This window comes from Lepisosteus platostomus, chromosome 13 (assembly GCF_059453375.1).
Source record: "Lepisosteus platostomus isolate fLepPlt1 chromosome 13, fLepPlt1.hap1, whole genome shotgun sequence".
Lineage (NCBI taxonomy): Eukaryota > Metazoa > Chordata > Actinopteri > Semionotiformes > Lepisosteidae > Lepisosteus > Lepisosteus platostomus.
In genome coordinates, this window is record NC_142623.1 from 9,213,505 (window position 1) to 9,238,694 (window position 25,190).

Consider the following 25,190-nt stretch of genomic DNA (forward strand, 5'->3'; position numbering starts at 1 on the left):
TTTTATCAGCTTGGATGAGGTAATGTGGCTGAATGTTTATTGGAACAGGTGTGGTGCAGGATATGAAAGCAAGCTGGCAGTTGTGTTGCACTGGGATTTGGGAGACTGTGTCCTTGGACAGATGGAAATGGTTTTAAAACGGTGATCAAAGCCAAGGCAAGTTCTGTCATTGTAATATTTTACAATAACGTGTTAATTCTTTGGCAGTTCTTGAGTTTATGTGAAACGTAGATTAGTTCAAACCAGTAGACAACGAACACTTTAAAGGATGCCAAAGAATCAATTACGAAACCGTGGATATGCTTTTATTTACAGCTTTCATACAACATTATTATTCGTTCAAACAAAGAAACATAACATGACTGCTGTAGCTTGTTTTATGCTACAGAGGAGCATGCGAGTGGAAACGCTACAAGATATCCAAATCTGATCTGAACAGTCGCTCCAGCATTATAGCGCCTGACATACAATTGATTAAGAGATACTCCACCTCAGCCCGTGCTTCCATATGGTTTGCGCTCTAGCCGAGCTTTGTTTTAAATGGAAGTGAATCAATTGCTTAATGACTTTTAAAAACAGCTGCGCAAATTATTAGTTTAGTAATAGTAACATTTAGTAAAAACTCTCTAGCATTAACATTTAGAAAAATGGTAGAAAACAAATTACAAACTCTGCATAGGAGAATACTGTAATTCTGGACAGTACCAGTTGCAGGCTGGCCTGACAGCTATGAACCATCCTACTCAAAGTAGTTGTCATTTGTATTTTCATTTTTTTGTATGTTCCATCAAATTTGAACATTTAATACTGGTGGTTCCACCTAGATTAATTTAACATTCATATTCTCCACAACCCTTTTGCAAACTCTTGTGGAGGTGTGCTGGGGGTTTGTCAGTTTTCCAGTGTGTTGTCTCAATGCCTGGCCATGTAATTTGAAACGGGGCCATGCACAGTCCCTCACCATCACCATTGAGTCATGTTCTCAGAGCAGTGGAGGTAGAAGTGATAGTTGGCACAAGGAATCACACTGAATGCATTCCACAGGATGTGTGACAAGCACCTAATTAAAGCATGGGAAAATAAACATCTTTTAAACTATAGTACTAATAGGACCAGTACTAAATACAGAATCAACATGATAGAATAAAAGTTACACATGAGAAGAGGCCATCCAGTTTGCTCAATTGTGAAAATTTAAAACTGAGTGTAATAAAAAAGGCAGTATACTTTTCTTGCAACTTGTAACCTCAGAAATGCAATGTGTTCCACGCACTTGATAATTTGAAAATGTATTTGTAGACCACCAATCCACTGATTTCTTTTAAACTTGTGGCAAAATACATCAGTTAACCATTGTGTACATAGTTTCTTAATTATGTCAATGGATATTTTTACATTTATACGTGGTTCCTAAACTCTACTAGTCTTATAGAATACACAAGGACCCAGTGATCCTTTCACAATTTCTTCTAAAAACAGCAGTGGACCTGTGATTTTTTGGGGTTTTTTTTTAGCATGTTTCTGCAGCAATTTTTGATAAATGTGTTTGTGCACATCTGTGACTCAAAAAAAAAAGTCCTTCAGGTGGACCTCAAAAGCAATGATGAAGTGTAGTTGTTCTCCATAGGCACATGTTTAATACCCCAATCTGAGAAGTCCAGCGTTTTTGCTTTCATGACCTGGTTTGGTCTGATCCTGCACCATACAGGACAGGTGGTTATTCAGGACTAGAGACTTCCTCCACAACATAGGATTGAAGTTTATTTGGCACAACTCTTCTGAAAATAGGACTAGTTTCTTTCCAGTAATGCATGCCTCATAGAATGTGCTTCAAAAGATAACCAGAAGTGACTTATTCCCCTATGATCTTATTAATGAACTGCTACAAAGCCCTGAGACAAGATCTACAACATAGAAAGATACCAGTGTTGCACCAATTATTGCCTTGGTATACTGAGTTATGGCACTGAAGCGAGATCATAGAAACACCCATAAGCGTGTTCTTTCTGGTGAGATCCTGAGAAGAAACCTTGTGTTGAGGTTGGGCTCTACATCTTGCAACACGTCAAGCAAGCCTTTTGTCATGCTTCTGGCACAAAGGGTTGCAGCTCAAGGCCCCGTTCCACTTTGCTACTCATCAGGCCAGTCTGTGATTGGCTTCTGACGATCCCAGTGCCATCCACAGAACGATCGTGGAATGTGTTTTCTTGGCTTCCCGATTTTGATCGGCTGCTAAAAGCACAAAGTCAGAAGAATGTGAGACGGAACCGGCCTATAGGAAGAGAATACATCAGGAGCTGTGAGAGATATTCTTTGCTCTGTGATGATAAGCTTATGTGAATTGGCTGTGAATGGGTTATGACTAAGGATTAACTGGTGCACAGAGATTGGTGCATGTTTCAGTTGTATAGATAGCCTTTCTAATGATGCAAAAGGGAAAATATTCCTCAGATATCAGTTATCAGGCCATTTGTTACTGACTGAAAATTAAATCTGCACCAATTTTTAAATTGATTTTATTCATGCCCTTGTTATTGGTTTAACAAGAACCTTTGGAATTTCTATCGCCGACATGATATTTCAAAGTGAAACATCAGATTTAAAAGCTAAGCCACACGCTTAGTGCAGTTCCTTTCACTGTTAACATGGCTCATGTTAAAGAAATACACAGGAAAAGTTTAATGATGTCTAAATACAGCTTTTAAAGCAGGTGAACTGATAAAAAAATATACACAAATATGAGCTGCATAAAGTACTGTAATTACTGGATTTGCTTATAAAACACTCAAACTATTTTTGATTTGAGTAGAATCTTCTACATTATAATGCTGATTCCACATTATAACACTGACTCATTGCTGATCAAACAGTACAGCAAATGTAGAGACTTCTGCTAGGTGACTAACTGTGGACTTTTACTAGGAGTAATTAGGAGTTCTAATTACTCCTCGTGAGATGCTGGGATGATTGTGACTGAGATATCTGTTTTTTTCATGTTAAGAGTCTTAAATTCTACACTTTTACCTTGAGTAATTTTAGCATCAGCAGAATCACCTTTGATCTATCACATCGTTCAAGTGAAACATGATTGGACGTGGGAGGGGCAATCCAGGCTGCTGCTGGTCCTATCTACTTGGTCATTAAAGACCACATGGCAGTGTTCATAAAAGCTAGGGCATTAATTCTAGTGTTCTAGCTAAGGTCTCCTCTGAACCTTTTACTTGCAGTTTCTCACTGCTTTGTATGACCTTTTGCATAGTGGAGTTGCAGGCACATATAGTATGCCCTGTGCTCTCTATCTTGAAGAGAACCGTTATTCTACAATGCATTACTGCAGTAATGTGGATGCGCATAGTTGCACTGTGATGACAGTCAAGCTTGCAAAGATCTCTAAGATGCCAGCTAGGAGCCATTGGTACAACCAAGTACTGTGTAATGGATATAGATCCACCAACCTGTAATACCTTGATGAGGTTATCAGTGCAAAGAGCTGTTGATTAGCAAGAGAAGCCAGAAGCCATCTCTCCTGTGCAGACATAAATACTGTGGCAGAAATATATCCCAGCAAACTCACCTCTCTTCCCAGCCCTCTGCTTCGGCAATGGTGTCAGGTAGCGGCTGATTGGCTGTCTCAGGCAGCAGCAGTGCAAGAGCTGCCCCCACCAGGGGTGTGGCACCGAAGATGAGCATGGGAACAGTCTGGTTGTAGCGACGCAGGAGACCAATCATTGGCGCCATGACACCTCCTAACCGGGCAAACATTGACGACATGCCAATGCCAGTCTGTCTGTGGACCAATACGCAGCACGTTACCTCACCGATTCTGGCATTCGCAAATTTGCAGTCAACTAGCTTTGTGAGGTACCCTGCCGCTTCAGAGATAGGTTGATGGTTGTGTTCGCTGTGTGAAGACACGACTGTCGCAGAAAACTGCATTTGAGAACTTAAAATCGAATTCCTTGTAAGTCACATGCACAGTTTGTTTCTATTAAATTATAATTAATATTGTGTGTAGTTAAGTTGGAGGAATTAAACATATGGTATTGAAAATTATGGGAATGGGAAAACAGTATCGTATGCAAATTGTACATTAAATATGAATACAATGTGTAGAAATCTAATTTTTCCTAACACAATATTATACAGATATTTTACAGTGTCAAGTAACCCATTAGAGACACTGCCTCAGGGTCTTTATGAGTAGGTAGTCATTTAGTTGAAGAGTTCTGAAAATACGGTGAATACCATGAAGGCTGGGATGGAAATCTCAGATGACAAAAGTTAAGAAATCATAGTGTTAGCTGGTAAACGCTCCTGCAATCGACAGATTGTGGAAACGTTTGCTGGGGAGAGAAAACAAGACGAAAAGGAAGCAAATTTTTTTTTGCAATTCCCATAAAGACCGTTTTGTGCTATGATCTGACACACCTGAAAAGGCTGCAGAGCATCTAACGTCCAGTAGAACTCTCTGAATCCATTAGAGAGATACCGATTGTCAGCAATTTAAAATACTGTTTTAAAACCCCTATTATCTCACCAAACCCTTTCACATGTAATTTAGATTTATAATTACTTAAATTACACTTTAGTTTTACTCTCGCTAAGTCCTTTCACTGTGCTCTGGTCAGCATTTTGCTTGTTGTACATGGTGTGTGCTGCTGTAGAGTATTTAAATTTAGGTGTCAGTTTAGAAACTCTTCTTTAACTTCCAAAATAAACCTATTATCTGTGAATTAATTCCAGAATTAATTACTGCCTGAAGTCTTCCTCATCTTGTAGTCTCTTTAGAAACTATTATTTGCATTTCAAAAACATGCTTGGATAGCAATGGATAATTAACTTGACCTTGAGAAAACCCTGGATTGTAATCATTAATTGTGCACTAAAAAAATCACACTAAAAATTTGGAAATGTAAATTCACTAGGTGAAAACTTTTAAACTATTCTCTCTGCAAATTCAATATTATGCTGACTAGATCTGAATTTAACAGTACCTAAAGTTGGAAAGAGAAAATGTTTGACATGCCATACCCGTTTACATTATATAAGCAGCATTCCCACCTTTCCAAACTCGTTATGATATAATCCGCACATCGCCCTATAGATGGTGAATGCTGAAATTTCTACTTGTAAATTGTTATATTACCACAAACAACACCAGCCTTCTTACTGATAGGAACTTTAAATAATAAATGAAGATGCCCTTTTACTTTACTTTTAAATGATAGTGGTAACAAATTGTTGTCGGGTTAAGCTCAACTGTGACAGGTTTGTGGTTATGTTGTGCTGGGCGACTCAAATGTTGTTTCAGGTGCTGTGTCTTAACTATTTGTTGTCATCTGAAGAGCATGCTAGGCGCATCACAGTGTTTTTTTCTATTTGTGTAATCTATTACTTGGTTTCAGCCTTTGCTGTATCTGGAAATAAATGTGTGCCTTTATTGCATAAGAATCAGACAGGTATAATAAAGGGTTTTATCCGGTTAGTTTACTAACAGACAGCTCAGCTTCCTCAGCTTGTAACACTCGTCCTCTGTAAATTGTACTGATTCCCAAGTCCTCTGCTCACACACTAGGCTGTGAATGGTCTAGCTGAAAGTTACCTTCAGTATTTATTGCATGAGTATTGTCCGCTCTTACTTGGAGATACAGTACAGTATGACGATTCAGGCCTTCTTACTCTGCTGAAGACCGTGCTCCACACAATGGGCTACCGGTTCTTGTATGTAGCAGTGTCTATGGCTCTCGCTGCCCAAACTGTTATTGTTAAATTACTTTACATGTGTGTCATTGTATGGAGCTATGAGTTTCTTGAAAAGTTTCTTGAAATGCCAGTGTGAGAGACCGTGTACAGTAACTCATCAGGATCTTACCGAACTACTGTGGGGAAGATCTCCGCTGAGTAAACATACACAATGGCGAAGGAGGCTGTTATACCAAACTTCCCCACCATAGCAAGACCAGTGAGCACATTGGGCATATCTATGTAGAGAAAAGGCATTATTAAAGGTAATCATCTATAACAGACATACTGTATACTGTACTTTAACATCTTACCTTGTATGATAATGTATTTATTCATACCACGTATAGGAATTACATCACAGTGCCTTGGCAGAATAACACCTTTATAAATGTTAGATTTCTCTGATATAATGTTAGAGATACAATGTGCATGTCTGTACTCCTGTTAATTGCATTTTCAAGTGCAGTGTATGACCCTGGGGTGAGATTTAACATGGAATTGATGAGTTTCTGAACAAAACATTGGTCTAGAATAGGTGGACAGTGTTTTCAGGAGATTTCCATGTGTGTTGTATGATGTTTGTGTTGAAGCTCTGTTGAACCCAGGGCAGACAATTAATCGTTTTTCTCCTCTGCAGCCTTACAATTTTTCTGAAATATAAGGGGGTAAGATTGTTAAACAGTTCAATTAGAGTAGCAGGAGTTGTTTTTTTAGAATAGTGACACAACCAGCACCAGTTGAGTAGCCATCATCAAAAACCAAGATCTATTCATATCGTATATACTCAGGAAGTATGGATAACGGACACTAACACATTATTTTTAGGGCTGCCGCTTTTTTTCTGTGAAGGCACTGAATCGGTGGAAAATCATAAGCTTGATCACCTTAAAAGTCAAATGACAATTATTCTGAAAAAACTAGCTTGCAAAGAGATAGCAAAAGCTGTAAACACAAAGGATGAAAGGTTTGTGCAGCAGAGGCAAAGCATGATACAGCCTCTGCAAACAGGAAACAAATTCAATCTAACAATTATAAACACTGCAGCAGGCTCAGAAACATATTTGTCTCCATTCCTGTATATTACAAGGCTATCTGTGAAATTTGTAATTGTGCAGTTCAATACGAGTACTGACTATAGAACAACATCAAATGAAAGTCATGTTCTAGTTCATTTTAAGATGAACATATTCGTGGGATTAACTTGCATTCTTTGCTAAAGCACGGCTTTTTCAGTAAGTGGACAGGTAAAAGTGTCTGGTTTTAACTTCACATTGGAGGAGGTAAAGTATTAAAGTAAAATAAGCCATCGCATGCAAAACCATAAGAGAACCATGGTAGAACAGATGGAAAAAAATAACCATTTAAGATGCAAGCATTTTTACTTTTCAACAGCCATTAGATTTATGCTCTTTAGCATTTAAAAAACATCTGCGTAAATTTGCTTCTTGTGCTTTCACACTGTCAAAATCAAAGACCCACTATCTTATTTACAGCCACATCTATAAACTGAAAGCAGGTTCAGTGTCTACTAAGGCGCCAAACCTCAGCCTCCTGTTGCTTGGAATGTGGGAATTTCTGTAAGTCTGCTCAGCATGGGTTGGAGTGAATGCTTTCCCTGCTGTGCAGGTCAAATTTCATCTTCTGCCAATGAAAAGGCCAAAATGATCCTTCTCAAACAGACTGTTATGAAGGGTTCAATGCCTTTACTGTGCAGCAAACGAGTTATATTTTTCCTTTTAAAGCACTTGATTTCTCTGGAAAGGAAATGAACCAAAGTCAAGTATGAAAGGTTTCCTTGCAAAAAATATTATGCAGAAAAATGAGATGGCATAATGTGATGTACTGGTTCTATTTGAGTACCCTTCGTGCTTTTAGTGTATCACCCTATCACCCCTCTGGATATAAGTCTCAAATAAATTCGTTACAAGCAGCTAGATAAAGCTTGGAAGATGGAATGTGAGATGCTGGTGTTGAGTGGCTAAAAGACCTGGACTGCTGAAGGGCTCCTAGAGCTGACACATCATGATGGAACCACTGGTGGAAGAGAAGCAGCTTGGACAGATGTACCTAGAGGGACAGCGAGGGTGAGGAGGCAGGCCAGGCCACCAATGGCCAGGAAAGCACTCTGTGGAAGTCTGCGCGTCCAGGGTAAGAACAGCAGCACCAGCGAGCGTGCGGGGATTTCCACCAAGCCGAATATGAACTGTGTCAAGTAGATGTCCACCCCCAGGTCTGAAATCCCCAGAGACAGGCCATAGTACACCAGAACATTCACAAACCTACAAAAACATCACCATCACACCACATTATCACAGGCTCCACTGGTGAGTACAGGGTTAACACAAGTCAAATCAGTGTTTAATTTGAAGGGAGTTGGTACCTGCAGAAAATGCACATAATGAACAGTTCACATCATATTTGAGACATGCAAGTGCTATAGTTCTGCAAAACCGGACTGTTGCAAAAAAACAAGTCTACATCTGTATGGGTTCATGAGTGGCTCAGTAAGCAAAGGTGATAGCTCTAAACGCAGACGACTGAGCTCCTATGGTCCAGACATCACAAGCTAGTGCCTGGTTTAGTCATTAACTCACTGGAACTGGACTTCCCTAAACTGTGGAGCAACAGTAGGACTGAGGCTCGGCAGTATATCACGTGATGAATAGTTCAATTTGGCTGGGTCAAAGGTGCATGTTTGTAATCCATCCTTCTCTGTGTGGCGATTATAATTGGGTGGATTTATAATCAAAATAATTCACATATACAAATTGGATGAAAATGGAAGTGCATTGATGCCACCAATGGAAAAAAAATCACCCCCTTATCTCCAAAATAACAAATTATCTCGTAATTTTGAGATAGTGATGATTACTTCAGTGTATGTACAACCTGTTATGTTGTGCACTGAACGCATCTAGAATCTACCGTGAACTTGGCTGGCTGGCACTTTCGGTTTAGTGATCGTGTCAGTGTCCAGCCCTGCAGAATTTGTACGGATTTACTTTTGCCTGGGGTTTAGTCATCATGAAATCTTGCAATTTTTAGCAAATATGAACATAATCATTTATAAGCATGAGGACCAGTTTTGTGGGATTTAGAGATCAAAGCAATGATGGTTCCGTTATGGACAGTTACGTATATGTGCAGTTAGTTCCACCACTTAAAACTATGTCCGCATATAGCAATATACTGTAGATATATCACAAGTGTACTATTGCGTGATTACAGAAAGTACGCGAGAATTACTATCTCATAATTGCGACATAATTTTCTCGTAATTACGAGATAATTTGTTATCTCGAATATAATAAGGGCAAGGATTTTTTTTCTTTGGTGGCAGCAATGCGCTTCTGTAGATGAGAATATAAATCTAAAAACATTTTTCCTTTCAGAAGCGTTCAGTTCTAAGGTGTACAGTCATTTATACTGTACGCCTTAGACTAACAGTTATGAAGAAACATATGTTCTTTATTCTGTAGGAACCTTTTATAGACCTTTGTTGAACATTACCAAGATGTTTCTCATCGGATTATCAGAAATGTGTTCTTGTTTTCAGTATCTGTGTAATGAGTAACAATACAAGGGAGAAAGAAGTTAATGTTTCTTTAACAGACCATTGTCTAATGCAGAAATCTTTTAATCCCATAATTATATGTTCGGGCATCACCAGGCTGCTCTGATCTCTCACCACTACAAAGGAAAAAATACTAAAGACATGTTTTCACAAATATTGATCTGGATCATCTCTTAGTTATTAAGGTTACTACAGTATAGCTCACTGTATTCTGTTCCCTGACACACAAACAGTACCTGGTGACTTTGTACACTGCTGTACCTGGCACATTAAATCTATTTAACCAAAAGCCAATTAATCCCAGGAAGGAATGGCAGCACCTTACCACAGGTAGAACAAAATTAGAGACCTCTTCCTCATCTGGGGTGTGCGTAGCAGATCCATTGCAGTGTGGGGGCGTTCCTGACTTTCTGGGGTCTCACATTTTTCCGCCTGATTACAGAAACTGTTTTTAGTGCGTGTGTCTCAGGCATTGGTCCAAGCTCCAGATTAAATCAAACCTTCATCCCATTTGCCAACTGTAAATTCCACAAACTTGACTACAGTACTTCATAGAAGGTTGAGGCAGTTGGCCTCTGTCAAACAGAAAGCCACAATTAAAAAGTTTGGAATTATATTTTTTCAGGATAGTTGTTCTTTTCATTCAATGATCCCCAGCTGATGTTTATACAACACTTTAGAGATTCCTGTGATAAAAGCATCTATATAAATATACACCCATTATTGTCATGTCTGGGTTTAGGAGAAACAAGTTATCACCCCGAAAAATCTAGAAGCAGGCCCATTCCAACAGAATTTGTGCTCTTAAATTAAAGACAGGAGTTACAACTTCATAAAAAAGAATGTTTGGTGCAAGGGCCTATTACCACACTTTTCTGTGCACTCAGATCAATCTTCTGGAGTCTTGGGAAAGTTTATCTAGATGTTGGTGAAATTTATTGGATCAAACATCATGGCAAGATAAAACCAGATAGATGTCTCACCTCCTAAGCTTTGTCATAGCCTCATGATTAGTTTTCATTTGATCTGAAATCAAGGATTAGTACTCTGTTTTCTACCTTTCCACTTTCCAATCACCAGTTGTTAATCAACTGCACTTAAACCCCAGTATCCACACATGAGTAACAGGGAATTCTTGGACCTTGGCTTTAGAGCTGTTTGCCTTTTAAGATGCACTGCACTTTGGATCATTAGCATGTTAACAGCAAGCTCTCTGAAATTCTCACATAAGCTTTTCTGGAAAAGTAGAGAATGAGGGCACAGAGACACAGGCACACTCACAGTGGGGCCAATTCTCTCTGAAGCTAATTAACTTATAGTATGTTTTTGGACTCTGAGAGGAAACCTACACAACCAAGAGAAGAACTTACAACACCCCAGATCTGAACTTTAATCCAGGGCCCCAGTGTAATGCTAACCACTTCACTACTGTGAAGAACCTTATAAGAACAATCTGCTATTCAATTCATTATTGTTTGGAAACATGAATATGAGTACATACAGTATTTGGTATGCACATAAAAACACAAACTACATAAATTAATAATAATAATTCTGTACACTTATATATCACTTTTCTGGACACTCCACTCAAAGTGCTTTACAGGTAATGGGGACTCCCCTCCACCACCACAAATCCCACAGATCCCACTTGGATGATGTGATGGCAGCTATAGTGCGCCAGAATGCTCACCACACATCAGCTCTCAGTGAGGAGGAGAACAGAGTGATGAAGCCAGTTCAGAGATGGGGATTATTAGGTGGACATGACTGGTAAAGGCCAGGGGGAAATTTGGCCAGGATACCCCTACTTTTTTTGAGAGACGTTCTGGCATTTTTAATAACCACAGAGAGTCAGGACCTCGGTTTTACATCTCATCCAAAGGACGGCGCCTTTTTACAGTATAGTGTCTCTGTCACTCTACTGGGGCATTGGGACCCACACAGACTGCAGGATGAGCACCCCCTGCTGGCCCCACTAAAAGCCCCCTTTTTCCCAGGAGGTGTCCCATCCGGGTACTGACAGGCTCACACCTGCTTAGCTTCAGTGGGTTGCCAGTCGTGAGTCGTGGAGTGATATGGCTGTTGGCATGTGAACAAAATCCCAGTAAGATCAGGATATATTGTATATCCTTATCTTTGATTTAATGTTGGAGGCTAGAGAAGAAGTAGAAAACTGAATGAACAGAAGCCTGAAAGGCAGCCAGTAGTTCACACAGCTGCCTTTCACTGGAGACATGCTCCAGTTTTTATGAGGACTGGAACTGCCTGCCTACACATGTGTTGCTTGTGTGAGACATTTATTGTGCACAGCTTAATTTAGAAATATCAGCACCAGTTCAAGGAGGGTTCTGTTCAGGTTGTTGAAGAATAAATAAAAGAGAAGGAACACAAACCATTGACTTAATTAGATACCCCGCTTGCAGAAACTGAAGTTGGAGGTGATAAACTTAACAGGCCCCACAATGACATCACCAATTGGACTATGCTTAAAACATACAAGGTCTTTTCTGAGTATTAGTACTGCACAAGACACACCAACTTTCTTTATAGCAGCCATTTGGCTGTGCACTGTATCTTGTAAGATTAGATCGGTCAGAATAATTATAACACATACTCTAGAGCTGGGTCTCCAACTCTGATCCTGGAGAGGCCAATCCAGTTATTTTTAACAGGTCATCCTAAATCACCCATTATTTAAAGATTGAGGACACGTGTTTAAGCAATTGATTAATTAAGAAAGTTATTGTTTTAATGAAGGGAATGCTGGTCTTTGAGAGCAAAAGGAGTTTCTGATTTTTGGTCTAAACGATCTCTTATTGAACACATTACTTGTTTACCTGATCATAGTTAAATTGCATAGTTGTTAATCCAGTACTGATTTAAAGGCTGGCTATAAACACTGTGGACAGGGGTTTTCCAGGAACATGTGTTAGAGACCCCTGCTCTAGAGTGTGCAGTACTTTGGCTGAATAGCCTTCTTGTCTCTGCAGGAGCCCTAGGCTGTGTGTACAGTACCTCAGCTCCAGGAGGGAGTGCCCGACCATTGATGGATGCAGCTCTTCTCAGGAGATCAAAAGCTTCTGCTCGGCGGTTGTTGGCCAGGAGCCAACGGGCTGATTTGGGCAGAACCCTGAAGAAACCAGGAATATCTTGCCATGTCTAGGATAGTCCAAACATTATTCTTCCACAACAAGGTAAATGCAATATAGAAACCATAAGAATGACCCCAGTTCAACAATGATATACTGTAACTAAGCAAATGTGTTCAAGCTGGTACAGTATGCACTAAGCTCAGGGTAACACTGGTACCACAGTTTATTTCAGATAATCACCCTACCGTGTCTAGTGGTGCAACATGTTCCAGTAAGTGATCCCTTCAAACTGTCACACAACTAGAAATTCTTCATAAAGCTTCATGGAGTACTTTTAGAAAAGCATTACGACTCACAATAGTGTGAATTTAAATTCCAAAGGATCCCAAAACGCTTCCCAAATAAGCTCACATCAACTGTCACTGAAATTGCATTGTTTTTCTCCTTAAAAGTAAGGAAATCCTTGGCCAAATTAGACTTGGAAATTCATATAGCCTGAGCTGGAGTTTCAACTCTATACCAGGATCAGCAGTCATGTTCTCTTGATATGTCCTGTGAATATGTAAATCCACCATACATGGTATTGATAAACACATTGATTCACCATCTCTCAATAGATTGGTATACCAGATGTAGAAAATGAACAGGAAGCCAGGCGCTGAGATGGCCAGCTGCAGTTTGCGCCAGTCCCTTATTAAGTAGGCGACCCCTGCCAAGAGCATGTAGCCAAATCCAAAGAAATAATCAGTGATGATCCCGGCCAACATACGCCTCTGAGTGCAAGTCCATTCAGTACCTGTAGAGAAAGGGGGAGTTAATATCACAGTATATAGGTTATTATATGATAAGCTGAAGCCGTCGTTCTCAAATAATGTAATTCAAGATGTTCCACAGAGGAGCCATATTGATTAAATCTTTCACATGGAGCCCCATCTGAGAACATTCCTGGGTTAAAACAGAATGGAAAATATCTGCTTTCAGAAAAATCAGTAAGAGATTTCATAAGAGAGTACTATTACGTCACTACAGAGAAAAGGCAGCAGGTGAAGAATTCCACGGGACTATAGGTTACTCAGCCTGTGGCTATTCCAATCCACTCTACTGCAGAGCTTTGATGCAACCAGCTCTTTAATGCTGCTATTCATCCAGCTAATTATCAATTAAATAATTAAGAAGCTGGTTGGGGGCATTAATAGCATTAATAGGAGTTTCTAATTGTGAATGTCTGACCTAGAAGTCTTCCATATTTCTAGATGGTGGAAGAGAACCACAATAGGAGTTAGGTTGTCTACATCTTTCAATACAGGTGTAATTTCATAGTTTACAGGTTATTTTCAAAAGGTGATTTATGCCATTCATGTGAACATCAACTCGTCCATACAAAACTGTTTCTTACATAAATAAGGAAACAACATTGCATTGCCATCTAGACCATGTGACTGGAGAACAACTATCTTGTAGAAGTTAAAATGCAATAACAACTGTAGATACATCATGATTAAACACATTTGAGATTTCTGCCAGGAGATCTCTGAGAAAAGGACATGTTGTGTTCTACAGAGTATTTCTGTTTGCTTAAAAAGAACTTATATTGTGTTTTGTCATGTGTTTCTGTTTTGAATCCCTGTGAGGATTTAACAATGGGCCAGCTTGGTGAGTCACAAATCGCCAGGGCGTCTCCTGGTTGTCAGGGAAACTGTTGCTGAGGTGAGTGGAATTTCAGCTCTCTCACTGAAGGAAAATAATGAGAGATATATCACCCGATGCTTATTTGGGTCCTCTAAGAGCTGAGATATGGACTCGAGAGATCTGTGAAACACTGGTTTGATATTGGTACTATACAGAATATTATAAAGTGAGCACTGTTTGAACTCTCAGCTTGGACATGTGGTTAAAAATGCAGTAAAGTGTATTGGGGTCAGTAATAGTAAATCTTCATAAGTACTGTACAGAATGTTCTGCAATCACAGATTTTGAGAGTGAGATTATTCTCATCACTTTGATAAGATTTGCTTACCTCCTGGATTTCATTTTACAGCTTACAAACTGTTTCTTTAATATTTCAAAACTTCCTTTGTTTAATGCTTTCTTTTTGGTCTAATATTATATTATTATAATATCATATTATAAATGAAGAATTGTTTTAAAATGCTTAAGGAAAAAGTCAAATACAAATTTATTAGGAAACTTTGAACTTTGTGTGCACGCACACGGGAAGCTGATGAAGTTTCCTTTGGCTTTTAGGAAAATTGGCCCTGGTATGAAACTGTTTGTGTCTGTGTATGTCCTGTGATCTGGTGTCCTGTTCAGGGCACAAATCTGCCTTGTGCCTGTTGCTTGCCAGAATAAACTCCAGCTCTCCCACAACTCTGTACTGGATAAAGGAATTAGAAAATGGATGGATGGATGTATACCAATAAATAATATTCTATATATCCATCTCTGGAAGGATTAGGCTCATGTACAGCCTGGATGTATAGGAGGCCATAAGTCAAACATAAAGACTTTATTTTGGGGTAATATACTCAAATAACACACATAGAACATCTAGTTCACACATGCGATCATCTAGTCTTTCTCTAGCCTACTAACCTACTAGCCTCCTCTGTCTAGTCTCCACTAATCATCCAACTGTCCTCATAAATGAAGACGAGCTCTGATAGAGTAGGCTGAATGTGAACCCTAGTTGTAGTGGTGTACTGGATATAATGCAAGGTCACTCACCTAGGACAAAAGCATTCATGATGACCCCAGATATAGTTGTCCCCACAATGAACCGCAGCAAGATGTAGAGGTAAAAATTAGGTGCAAAGGCTGTGGTCACTCCAAATATGGCTTGAAGGGCCAGTGAGAGAAGAATCACAAACCTCCGGCCATATCTGCCACAAGGAGTGGGACAGAGAGACAGAATGAGATGGTAGAAGAGTGCACAATTCCAAACCTTTGAGGAATGCAAGATTATCAGGTATTAAATCCAGTACATTTGCTATTTAACATGATGCTTAACTGGATCACTTGACTCAGGTCTTCACCAGTTGATATTTTACAAACGTAAATTGCAGGTTGAGCTCACCTGCACTGATCTGTTCATGGACTGTCCATCTATTAAAGCAAATTGTTGGATAATTGGTCTGGCACTTTCCCAATGTAAATCTTGGGTAAATACAACCTGCAAATACAGCCAGGTAGGTGTATAGACAGGGACACAGAAACATTTTATCTTCAGGATCGATGATTTAAAACATAAAAAGGGCTTCATAGTGAGAAATTGCTTTTTCAAAGTTTCTACATTTACTAATACTTGGTCAGGTCAATAAGCTTCCATGGTTGTGATCTGCAGGGTAATTAAAAGCACTTCCAGTGCTGTCCTCAGTACAATGAGCTCCCAATGTGTTTGAATTACATTTCAATATATCAAAATGTAAGTTCTCAAGTTGGTTGAGCCACAATTATTCAATGGAAAAAAAATATTTGACTACTTCTGACACACTGTGAGTACCAATAAACAAACTATCATAGTTTTTTTCTACTCAGGTAGAGTGACTTTTACTTTCCTGCCATTATGTTTAATGAAAAGCGAATAATGCTTCTGTATATACTGCACACAGAACACTAGTACTGTACCTGTCAGCCATGGCTCCAAAGAGGATTGCTCCCACCAGTAATCCCAGCATGTAGATGGAGGAGCCAATGCTGTTGAGACTGGCTCTGTCGCACACCAGGTCCCACTGTTAGAGACACAGGACAGTGTCATATGCAGAGTGCTACCCTATTCTACTTTACAACCCCAATACTCAAGCAGGAAGCTACAGTCCTAGTAGCCACTGGGCCTTCTAATCAGTTGATTAGACCAAGCGGTTGCTTAATCAGCAGGTGCTAATGCTGTCTACATACAATACCTGTACCTGCTCACTGATGATTTAACCTGATCACTGATCTACAAGGCCTTTGGGACAATGGGTTACCAAGATTGCAGATCCCTGCTGTAAAACATTGAAAGAAACATTTAAAACAAATATATTTAATCACATTTCCTCCACATTCTGTTATGTGCTGTGTTACGTGCATTCTGTATGAAGGAGTCAAGAACCAGGCAGGAAAATCAGGCTTCTCAGGCCAAGAATGATGGGATTTTCAGATCTGTACTCCATTTCTTCTCTTGAGACCCCAGCTGATGTAAGTATTTGCTCATTTAAAGCAAATTAAAGTTTGTTTCCAAGTCTTAAACACCAGATAGATTTACAGGGTGATTTGAGTTGAGAATCACATTCAGAGAAAGAGAAGTGTTTGCTGGGATGCTTGGATGAATGCTAGCCTGAGAGCACCAGCTGCAAGAAAGATGGTGGGGGAAAATGCAGGAGGGGAGGTAGCTGTGCAGCCTGATGGAGGGGAAAGGGGCTCTTGAGATAGATCTGCCATACTGAGCAATAAATAGAGGTGATTTAATATGTGGCACAGCCCTGAGGCAGTCATTCTACAGCCAGGTGTACATCACACCTCTAACAAACCACACAAGTCAAACAAAGAACAAACCAACACTCTTTTGTGCCTTTATCACTAGCACATTAAAATTAGGCTGTACAATGTGTACCCCTGTTTTGAGCTGCATCTGTTAAGAGCATGTTACTCCCTGCAATATCTCAAGTTTCTTCTGCAGAGGTAGGCAATAACCGACACTGCAGGCCAGAACAGATGAGAAAGTCCCTGAATACAGTGACATGCAACTTATCCAAGGCTAACTACACTCTAAACTTGTCACTTTAATCTTTTTTCCCATTATATAATCATTTGATCTCAAAGACGAGAATCTAGTATTTCCACACACAGTATCATGTATTACTTTGCCAAACTGCCCAGGGGTTTTGAAGGGGCCAGACGGTGTTGTCTGTTTAAGTGCCTGGGAGGGGTGGGAGCAGTATCGGAGGACAAAGTGTGAAATGGGAGCTAAAAGCCCATGAAGAACTCCATTGTTCCCCCTCAGAATGTGAGATGCTTTTCCGTTCACCAATAAAAGAACAAACTCTCATAGTCATGATAGAGGAAGCTGTTAAAGTCTGTTTAAAGCAGCCTCTTCTCTCAATTTACAGCACAAAGAAGCACTTATTCAGTTCCTCTTGGTAACTGTCTGCATGGTTACTCACAAGGCCAAGGGTAACAAATAGGGTTTAAAAATAGTATTTTCTACCAGGTTTTTGGCCTGTTTTAGAAGTTAGATTAGTAAATACTGAAAGACAAAATAGTTTAAAGACTTCACTTTCTTTTTGACATTTTCTCCATTATTACTCGGAAAAGGAAAACAACTTAGTTTTATGTGCACTGTGCTTTCTTTAATTTTTGCTCACCGCTGACTCTGTGGTATAGATAGTTATTGAATGCTATAGAATTAAAACTGACAACCACCCTGAGAGGTCAGGGGTAAAGTATTGTCTTCGGGAGCCTGTTTCCCTGTTTCAGTTAGAAACAACACACTCAACCTTTGGAAAAAAGCCAACTTTGATGGAACAATTTGTAACCTGTAAATGAGGCCAACGGAAGGAGAAACTGTGTTATAGGAAGTGATGTCCTTCACATGAAGGACCTGATCACCTGGTCATTAAATATCCCATGGCACACTTTGAAAGAGTAAGGGTATCAAGTCCAATATCGTTGATATACTCCAGGTTTGTTCAGTCTGTCTTAACTTTCCTAATGTTCTTCCTTAATTTAATTGGTGAAACATTTTCTCTTTTTCTGCCTGTGAAGTGGGGCTGCAGTGATGCTGTTATGTTTGAGTCGTGGCCAGTCACCAGCAGGGTGTGATTATTTGGTGTTTGAGAAGGCAACAGTTGCAATAGTGGTGACACTCCAATGTCAGTGAAGCCTGCTTTGATAAAATGGACTTCTCTTCTTTGGGTTGTGCTGAGATACTCAGGATAGGAATGAATGGCACACAGCAGTAAGCAAATCTAAGATCTAAGAAAACAAGGTTTCAGTGTTGAGTAGCTGATAATATTCAGGCTGGTTACAGCAACAAAATCGGGTGAAAGGTGGTGCAATGCTTAGGATTGCGGCCTTGCAGTGCTGGGGCTCTGGGTTCAATTACTGGGGTACTGTCTGTGTGGAGTGTTCATGTGGGTTTCCTCCCACAGTCCAAAGACATACTGGTGGGTTAATTGGCTTCTTGGAAAATTGCCCCTGGTGTGAGAGTGTCTGGTCTGTGTGTGCCCTGCGAGAGACTGGTGTTTCTCCCGTTGCTTAGCAGGAAAGGCTCCAGCTCCCCTCCAACCCTGAATTAGATGGTGGTTAGAAAATGGATGGATGGATGATTCTGCCACCCAAGAAGCAACTCAACAATGCTACTGTATATACATTGCTAGAAATGTACTGCAGGAGTTTCATTTATGACATGACTATTGGGTTTTTGAAATATGATTATTGTGAAATGTACTGTAAAAAAGTTAATACAAGAGCAGGAAAAATGTGAAAGCAGTAACAATTAAAGTATTAAAAATAGAAAGTAGAGTTAATAATAATAGTAGAGTTAATCATATTTAGTAATACAGTAAGTTACCTAATATGAATCTTCGGTGTCTTGATATTGAAGTCCCTAAGTAAACTATATGCACAACACTTGCTAGCTATTCAGTAGGCATAAGTAAATTTAATAACTGTCAATTCATACTGTAAAATGTCTGAGGATTAGAGAATTCTTGGTACAAACTATGAACCAGATCCTTATTGGAGTTTTTTTCATGTCATACGACGTTGGTATCATTGGAATTTAACTCCAAATCTGTCCAGGTTTTTCATATGCGCACACACACAGCCAATGTTTTTAATCATACATTAAGTGATAGTAAAATAAAAAACGATGAAAGGAGCACCCTCTAAAACAGAGACTGGCAGAAAAGTATACCTTTTTTGTATTAGTGAGAAAATCTTGGTGGCATGTATTCCAGAACATCTCAGCTCCAAAAACACAACCTAGTGAAAAATACTCATTTGTATCCTCAAGATCCAACTGCCTTAGCTCCTGTTTGCAGGTTACATACTAAAAAACGCAGTAGTAGTGACACAGAAAGCTATTCACATTTGTATTACAGTAGATCCACTGTTTTGCAGCAACTCGACATTAAAATGACCAGTATACATGCCCTTCCAGCTAGGGCATAGTTGATTGTGTGAAGGCTTTATCTCTTTTAAACTTTTGCATAGTTACAGTAAATGTAGATAGGTGTACGTAGGTGTAACTCATTAACTTTGGTCTGTGACCAGAAGTGTCGAAAAACTATTATAAAAAGTTCTACAGTAATAAAAGTCAAGTAAAAGCTAACTGCACAGAACCCAGGTGCAAAATTCATTCTTCCTAAATCTGAAAAAAAAAGGCTCTAATTAAAAAGAACAAGAACAAAAACTCATCCATCCAGAGTTAGCCTCAACCACATGGTAAGGAAGCTCCTTCCAGACACAGTTCCCATGACTCTAACCCGTACAGTATGTTTTTTAAGCCGTGGGAACACTTATTTAAATACAGTACCTGCATGCTTTCAAACTTGGTCCCTAGCAAAATACACCTTCCTTTGAATATTGTATCCTACAAATACTGCTAAATGATTGTGTAGTTTGTTTCAGGACAAAAGGGTTTGTTGCGTAATTATTGAGTGATTATTTCAATATTTTCTGATAGCAAGAGACCGTGCCACATACTTAGTGTTTTGAATTGATAATTGTTACTGCAAGTTATGTACTCGGAGACACTGTAAGCTGACTCATTGCACAAACTCCTTGTATAACGTCCTTGCAAATGGAAGAGCTTTTTCGCTGTTTTCGGTAGACGACTGCCATCTTTGAGTTTGTATTTTAGCTTTCGGAATAGCAAGATTCAGCACTTTCATTGCAGATGTTCAAATTGAAGCAGTTCTAGAAGTGTACGTCCTATGTTCATTCAATGCTTGATTTTCGTTTGTGTACAAGATTCCTAGTTTCAGTTCCGATACCAGAGCAGTCTTTGGACCATTGGAGTTCTCGCAGAAATAGGAAAACATGTGGAATTGCGTCTACGCGGCTGCAACCTTGATCTCCTTAACATTTTTTCCCCCTTGGAATGTTTTGAATTGAGCCAGACGTTACTGTCCAAAGCAATGTCTATCATGGCAACCGTCAATAAGACTGAGGTATGTGCAACTTTCTCATGATCTGCCAAAGCAATTAAAGGGCACAGTATTCTGAATAAATGTGTGAAAAGTTTTCATCTCAATCCCGAGAAGAAAACCCCCCCTCTTAACAGTGAGCACATAGTAAGTAATTATTCATAAAATCTCTTTCATGAAAACATTTTATTCAGAAAATTTGGTCAAAAGCCTGGCAGCAGAAAAAGACTGATAATAAAAACCTGTGAATTGGGAAAAAAAAAAACTTTAGTCATCTTGTATTACAGTATGTACAGTACGTAGATTATCACAAGTGTTTGAAATTAGTAAAGCTGGCATGTCGAAAAGGGAAAAAAATCGTTAAATAACTGTTTTTTTTTGTTAATGGAAACACACTGAATCAATTTGAAACGTCATTGTCGAAATAATTTACTGTACCTAGTACTGGACACAAAAACTTAATATGACTATTTTTTTAAGCTAATCCTGTCATCCAAAGGGATTTACTGTACATCTGTAACCATGTGTATCGCCGGTTATTTTACTGGAGCAATTCAGGTGACGAAACTTGCTGAAGGATATAACATTAGTGTCTCAACTGGAATTTGAACCTGCAATGTTAAAATTACAAGTCCAGAAAGTTACAATTGTGGATGTAATTAATATTCCATAAACCTTACGAGTTGCACCTTTTGTAGCGAAACCAAAGCACTGTTAGAAACTCTGAATTCACCTTTAGAATGCTGTGCACCATAAAAACAGAATGCAATTATCATCATCATTATCCACCCAGCGTCAGACAGCCATTTACTCTCGGTGAGAGGGGCAACAGCACGGTAACCTATTCGTATGCGTTACGAAGGGTGCAGGTTGGGACTATACCCAAGGTCGAGATTCCAGTCCGCAGAGCGCATACCATCAGAGCATGTCTTTGGAAAGTTGAAAAACACTGGATCACCGGTCCCACAAGTCCCACACATAAAGAAATTCAAACTAAGGACTGACCGCCAAGTGGGTCTGTTGTTGTTATGTTTTAGTTTATAGTTTAAATATTGTAATTGTTGTATGTATTAAATAAGTATTAAGCATTAAGGATTAAGCGCTTTGAGTAATTATTATAGGTAGAAAAAGGAGCGTTGTCATAGAGAAATGAACTTTCCTAAAAACACTTCTCTGTCTCCGTTTCCATGGCACCAGTTAGCCTGCCTTTTTGACTTCGCCTACATTAGCACAAAAAAAACCTACCTCTGTGACAGTGGTACTCTCGAAAATGTCTTTGCTGTAGACCCAGCCCGACTCGCATGGTCCCACAGTCTCGTTTTCCCATTTTTCCGCCAGCCCACCCTGGCGCAGGATGCTCTCCCTCTCTGCAGCCACAGAGGGAACGGAGCAGGACGTCCCCCGGCCAAGCTCGGGGACGCTGAGGTTCACGGTGGAGTCCCGGGTGAGGTTCCCCGGTGTCTGGGCGGTGTGTGCCCAGGCAACCCGGCAGTGGTGAGGCGGGGTCGCCCCGGTGAAAACGCTCACCAACATGTGAAACGCAAGAAAAATCTGTGGAAGGCAAATCCAAACGTACAGAATCTTCTGGTATTTCCCAAACCCGCCGATCGCGGACAGCAGCTGATCGAAAGTCATTTTTAAATATATGAATAGATAAAGGTTCACAAAAAAGGTCACTTAACTCTGTAAAGCAAACCTCCTGTGATGCGTGCTTTTGCCGTCTTGGATTTTGTTAATGTGAAATTATTCATGTAAAATTTTGTGCTGCGCACCAGCAGGTCTTGCGATTTATTCCAGAGGAAGCTGTCAATCCGCTACGAGTTTAACTTGGAGAGAGCAGACCCTACTCAAAACCTGATAATAGAATTTACATTCCAGACATTTGTAATTTGTCTAACTGCTTCATGCATTGATATCATCCCTCAAATTAAGGTTCAACAGAATAATACAATACTTGTATGTTAAATTTCAATTTGCTTAATAACCTATTTATTTTTGTAAAAAATATACTAGGGCTAGAATACGCCAGTCACTGGTGGCTCTTTAAAACTTTCTGCCCTCTTAATACTCTGCATTTTAAATTGACATTATATCCTTTGGTCTCCAGGATTTCGCTGCCGGTACACTACTTTGTGCGTATGTTCCCATCATATCTTGATTTCTTGAATCCTGATTCCATGTCTCCTGCTCAATCAATGAGCTACTTCTCAATACTTTAAGACTGACTGCAACCGCTTGAATTACAAGAATTACAAAACAGAAATGCGAAGAAAACAGAAATGGATTCCCGAGTGTACGGAATGGACTGCTTGTTGGGTATCTGCCAAACAGCTGCGCAGCTGGAGATGAAAATTTTGTAACCAGCCGGCGGCTGAAAATATTCGTTGATCTAACAGTCACTGAATTTTTTGTAGGTGCTTGTGTTGGTGTGTAACGAGAATGGGTTTGACTGCGGATGATGGCGGAGTTATACGGCACATTGATAGGTGCACCTACAGTAAGTACTGTAGATGATGATGTATAGATTTACTTTGTACTAGTAACCCCTCAGATTCCTACAGAAATAGCTAAAAATGACTCGATACCCATGAAAAGCCGAAAAAGTCAAGTCGTTGGCATTTCTGCAACCCGTGATGCCGTCTTTTGTTCACATTCGCAACATTAAATCGCATTTCAGTAGAAGAACCTTCCTATGTTTTAGGAAAGACTTACTTTTAAGACACAAACAGGCCGCACATTCAATTCGAACAGTCTGAGATATTTGCCAGCTCATCCATTCCAGATTTGTCCGAAGAATTCAAAGACCGCCCTTGGCAGTAGACCGTCATCACGTTGAGCTGAGGTGCTAAGTGACCTTGAAAGCATTTTCTTCTTTAACACAGCGCTTGATTGTAAAGCTTCCAAGTTAAAATCGTTTGTAGCCCTCTAACCCCCGACAACTCGTCTATCCTTAGTGCACAGTTAACATTCCACACACATATGTTTTTGCTCAGTTAAAGAGCGATTCCATTTATTAAAGCACAAAAATGGACCATTATCCACTTACACGTACCACATACTGTATATGTACACGGACAATCGCATATGGTAAACCTCAAGCAACGTCTAGTAATCGATGTAGACTTAATTTCTCCGTTATCAGCGGGTAGGTTTATTTCACTGTATAGAACAGTGGCCTTCAAGATCTCACGGGCCATTGAACATTTACGGAGGTTACTGAAAACAGGTTCTAGTAAAGCAGCTTAGTCGTTGTGAAGACTTGTCCAGCGGCGTCAGTACAACACATTTCTGTATTTTTCAGTGCAGAGACCTTTAAAAAAGCTAAACAGTTATCTCCAGACGGTTAGATAGCAAAAAAGCATTTGATGACAGTAGTAGGCTGTTTGCTGTCGAATACTAACTTCCTCGAACGGGAACTTCAGTTTTTATAAGCTTGGAATCGCCAAGCTTTTTTTTGACATTTTGAATTATAAAAGACGCCTTTGATCGCCTTTTTTGACAAAACTTGATCAAAGGTATCTTTTATCATTTTCGTTTTTTAATTATTGTTTTACTCTTGATTTTATCCAGGCGGTTTACTCTTGTTTTTCAATTTTCATTTGCCTTCTGTTAGATTTATTACTCGCCCACTATTAAATAGCACTCCATTTTCCTTAAGGAATCATAAAAACTAATAGTAAACGTCTGAGAAAATAAAAATCTGAGGAAAACGATGTGGTTAGTCTATGTATACTATAAGACGCCACACCTTCTCTAAATAAAACACTTGATACAGGAAAAGTAACATTAAATACTATGTTTAAAACATTTTAGTTACTCTACAGATGTTTACAGACAGGGGGAAAAAGGAAACAACAGAAAACGTTCAAAGACACGATATGTAACAGATGTCTATAATAGTTCTGGTGGGTAGCTGCGTCAGCATGCGTAGGCCGCAAAGGAACAAGTAAAAGGTTTATTTCATGCTGAAAAAAAGAAGAAAGAAAACACAACGTTTCGGCTGTGAAGCCTTCTTCAGCTCACACCTTCAGCTCAAATCAGTCCATCTGTCCTTTAAAGTACTGTTTTGTACTCAAGTACTTCATTTACTTGACTGAGTCTAGCAGCTAAATCCTCTACTATCGCTACAGCCATGTGGAAGAGTAAGACCCTTGTTATTTTGGCATATTAGCACCAATGTGGTAGGGAGTGGTCACTTTCTCTCACTGACATTGGAATGTGTGGAACTGCACACAGAGCCTGTGCTATCTGCTCCTCTCCCTCAGTAACTCCACCCCTTCTGTCTGCCAATTATCCAATCAGCCTAATGTGTGTCCCATTGTAAGCTTCTTCTCCCCATTAAAAGGTGACTTTCTCTCAAAGGCCCTGCTTCACAGAGCTGTTCCCTGCTTCCTGTACAGCGTTCTTATTCCCAAATTGTTTTTAATCACTATTTGAGTTATTACAGACTGTTAGCTCACTTTTTTATTCTTTGAGCTGGTGATGTTGATCACATTCAGTTTTTTGATGAGGTATTTTTATTCGGCACTGCTGTATTTTGTTGGAAAAGGACGTTTTAAGCAAAGGAAAAGGAAAATAAAAAAAAAATAAAAATAAAAGGAATCTTTCCCTTGTATTGCTCTGACAATGTACAAAAAAGATCCCAGA

At 39.5% G+C, this 25,190-nt stretch overlaps 1 protein-coding gene across 2 annotated transcripts; it reads right to left on the reverse strand.

Annotated features, from left to right (window-relative positions):
• Positions 1 to 293: 293 nt before the first annotated feature.
• Positions 294 to 23,012, reverse strand: LOC148649842 (solute carrier family 22 member 13). Of its 2 annotated transcripts, none has more exons than XM_088603031.1 (10): positions 21,789 to 23,010; positions 16,039 to 16,142; positions 15,139 to 15,293; positions 13,042 to 13,210; positions 12,338 to 12,452; positions 9,645 to 9,751; positions 7,813 to 8,024; positions 5,873 to 5,981; positions 3,575 to 3,787; positions 294 to 2,232 (listed from the first exon to the last, which is right to left on the reverse strand). In XM_088603031.1, the coding sequence occupies exons 1-10, from the start codon at positions 22,176 to 22,178 to the stop codon at positions 2,082 to 2,084; spliced, it is 1,725 nt and encodes a 574-aa protein (XP_088459157.1). In that variant the 5' UTR covers positions 22,179 to 23,010; the 3' UTR covers positions 294 to 2,081. The 2 variants fall into 2 exon arrangements, with proteins under 2 accessions (XP_088459157.1, XP_088459158.1); XM_088603032.1 differs by having other exon boundaries at positions 2,090 to 2,272; positions 21,789 to 23,012.
• Between the last annotated feature and the right edge of the window lie 2,178 nt (positions 23,013 to 25,190).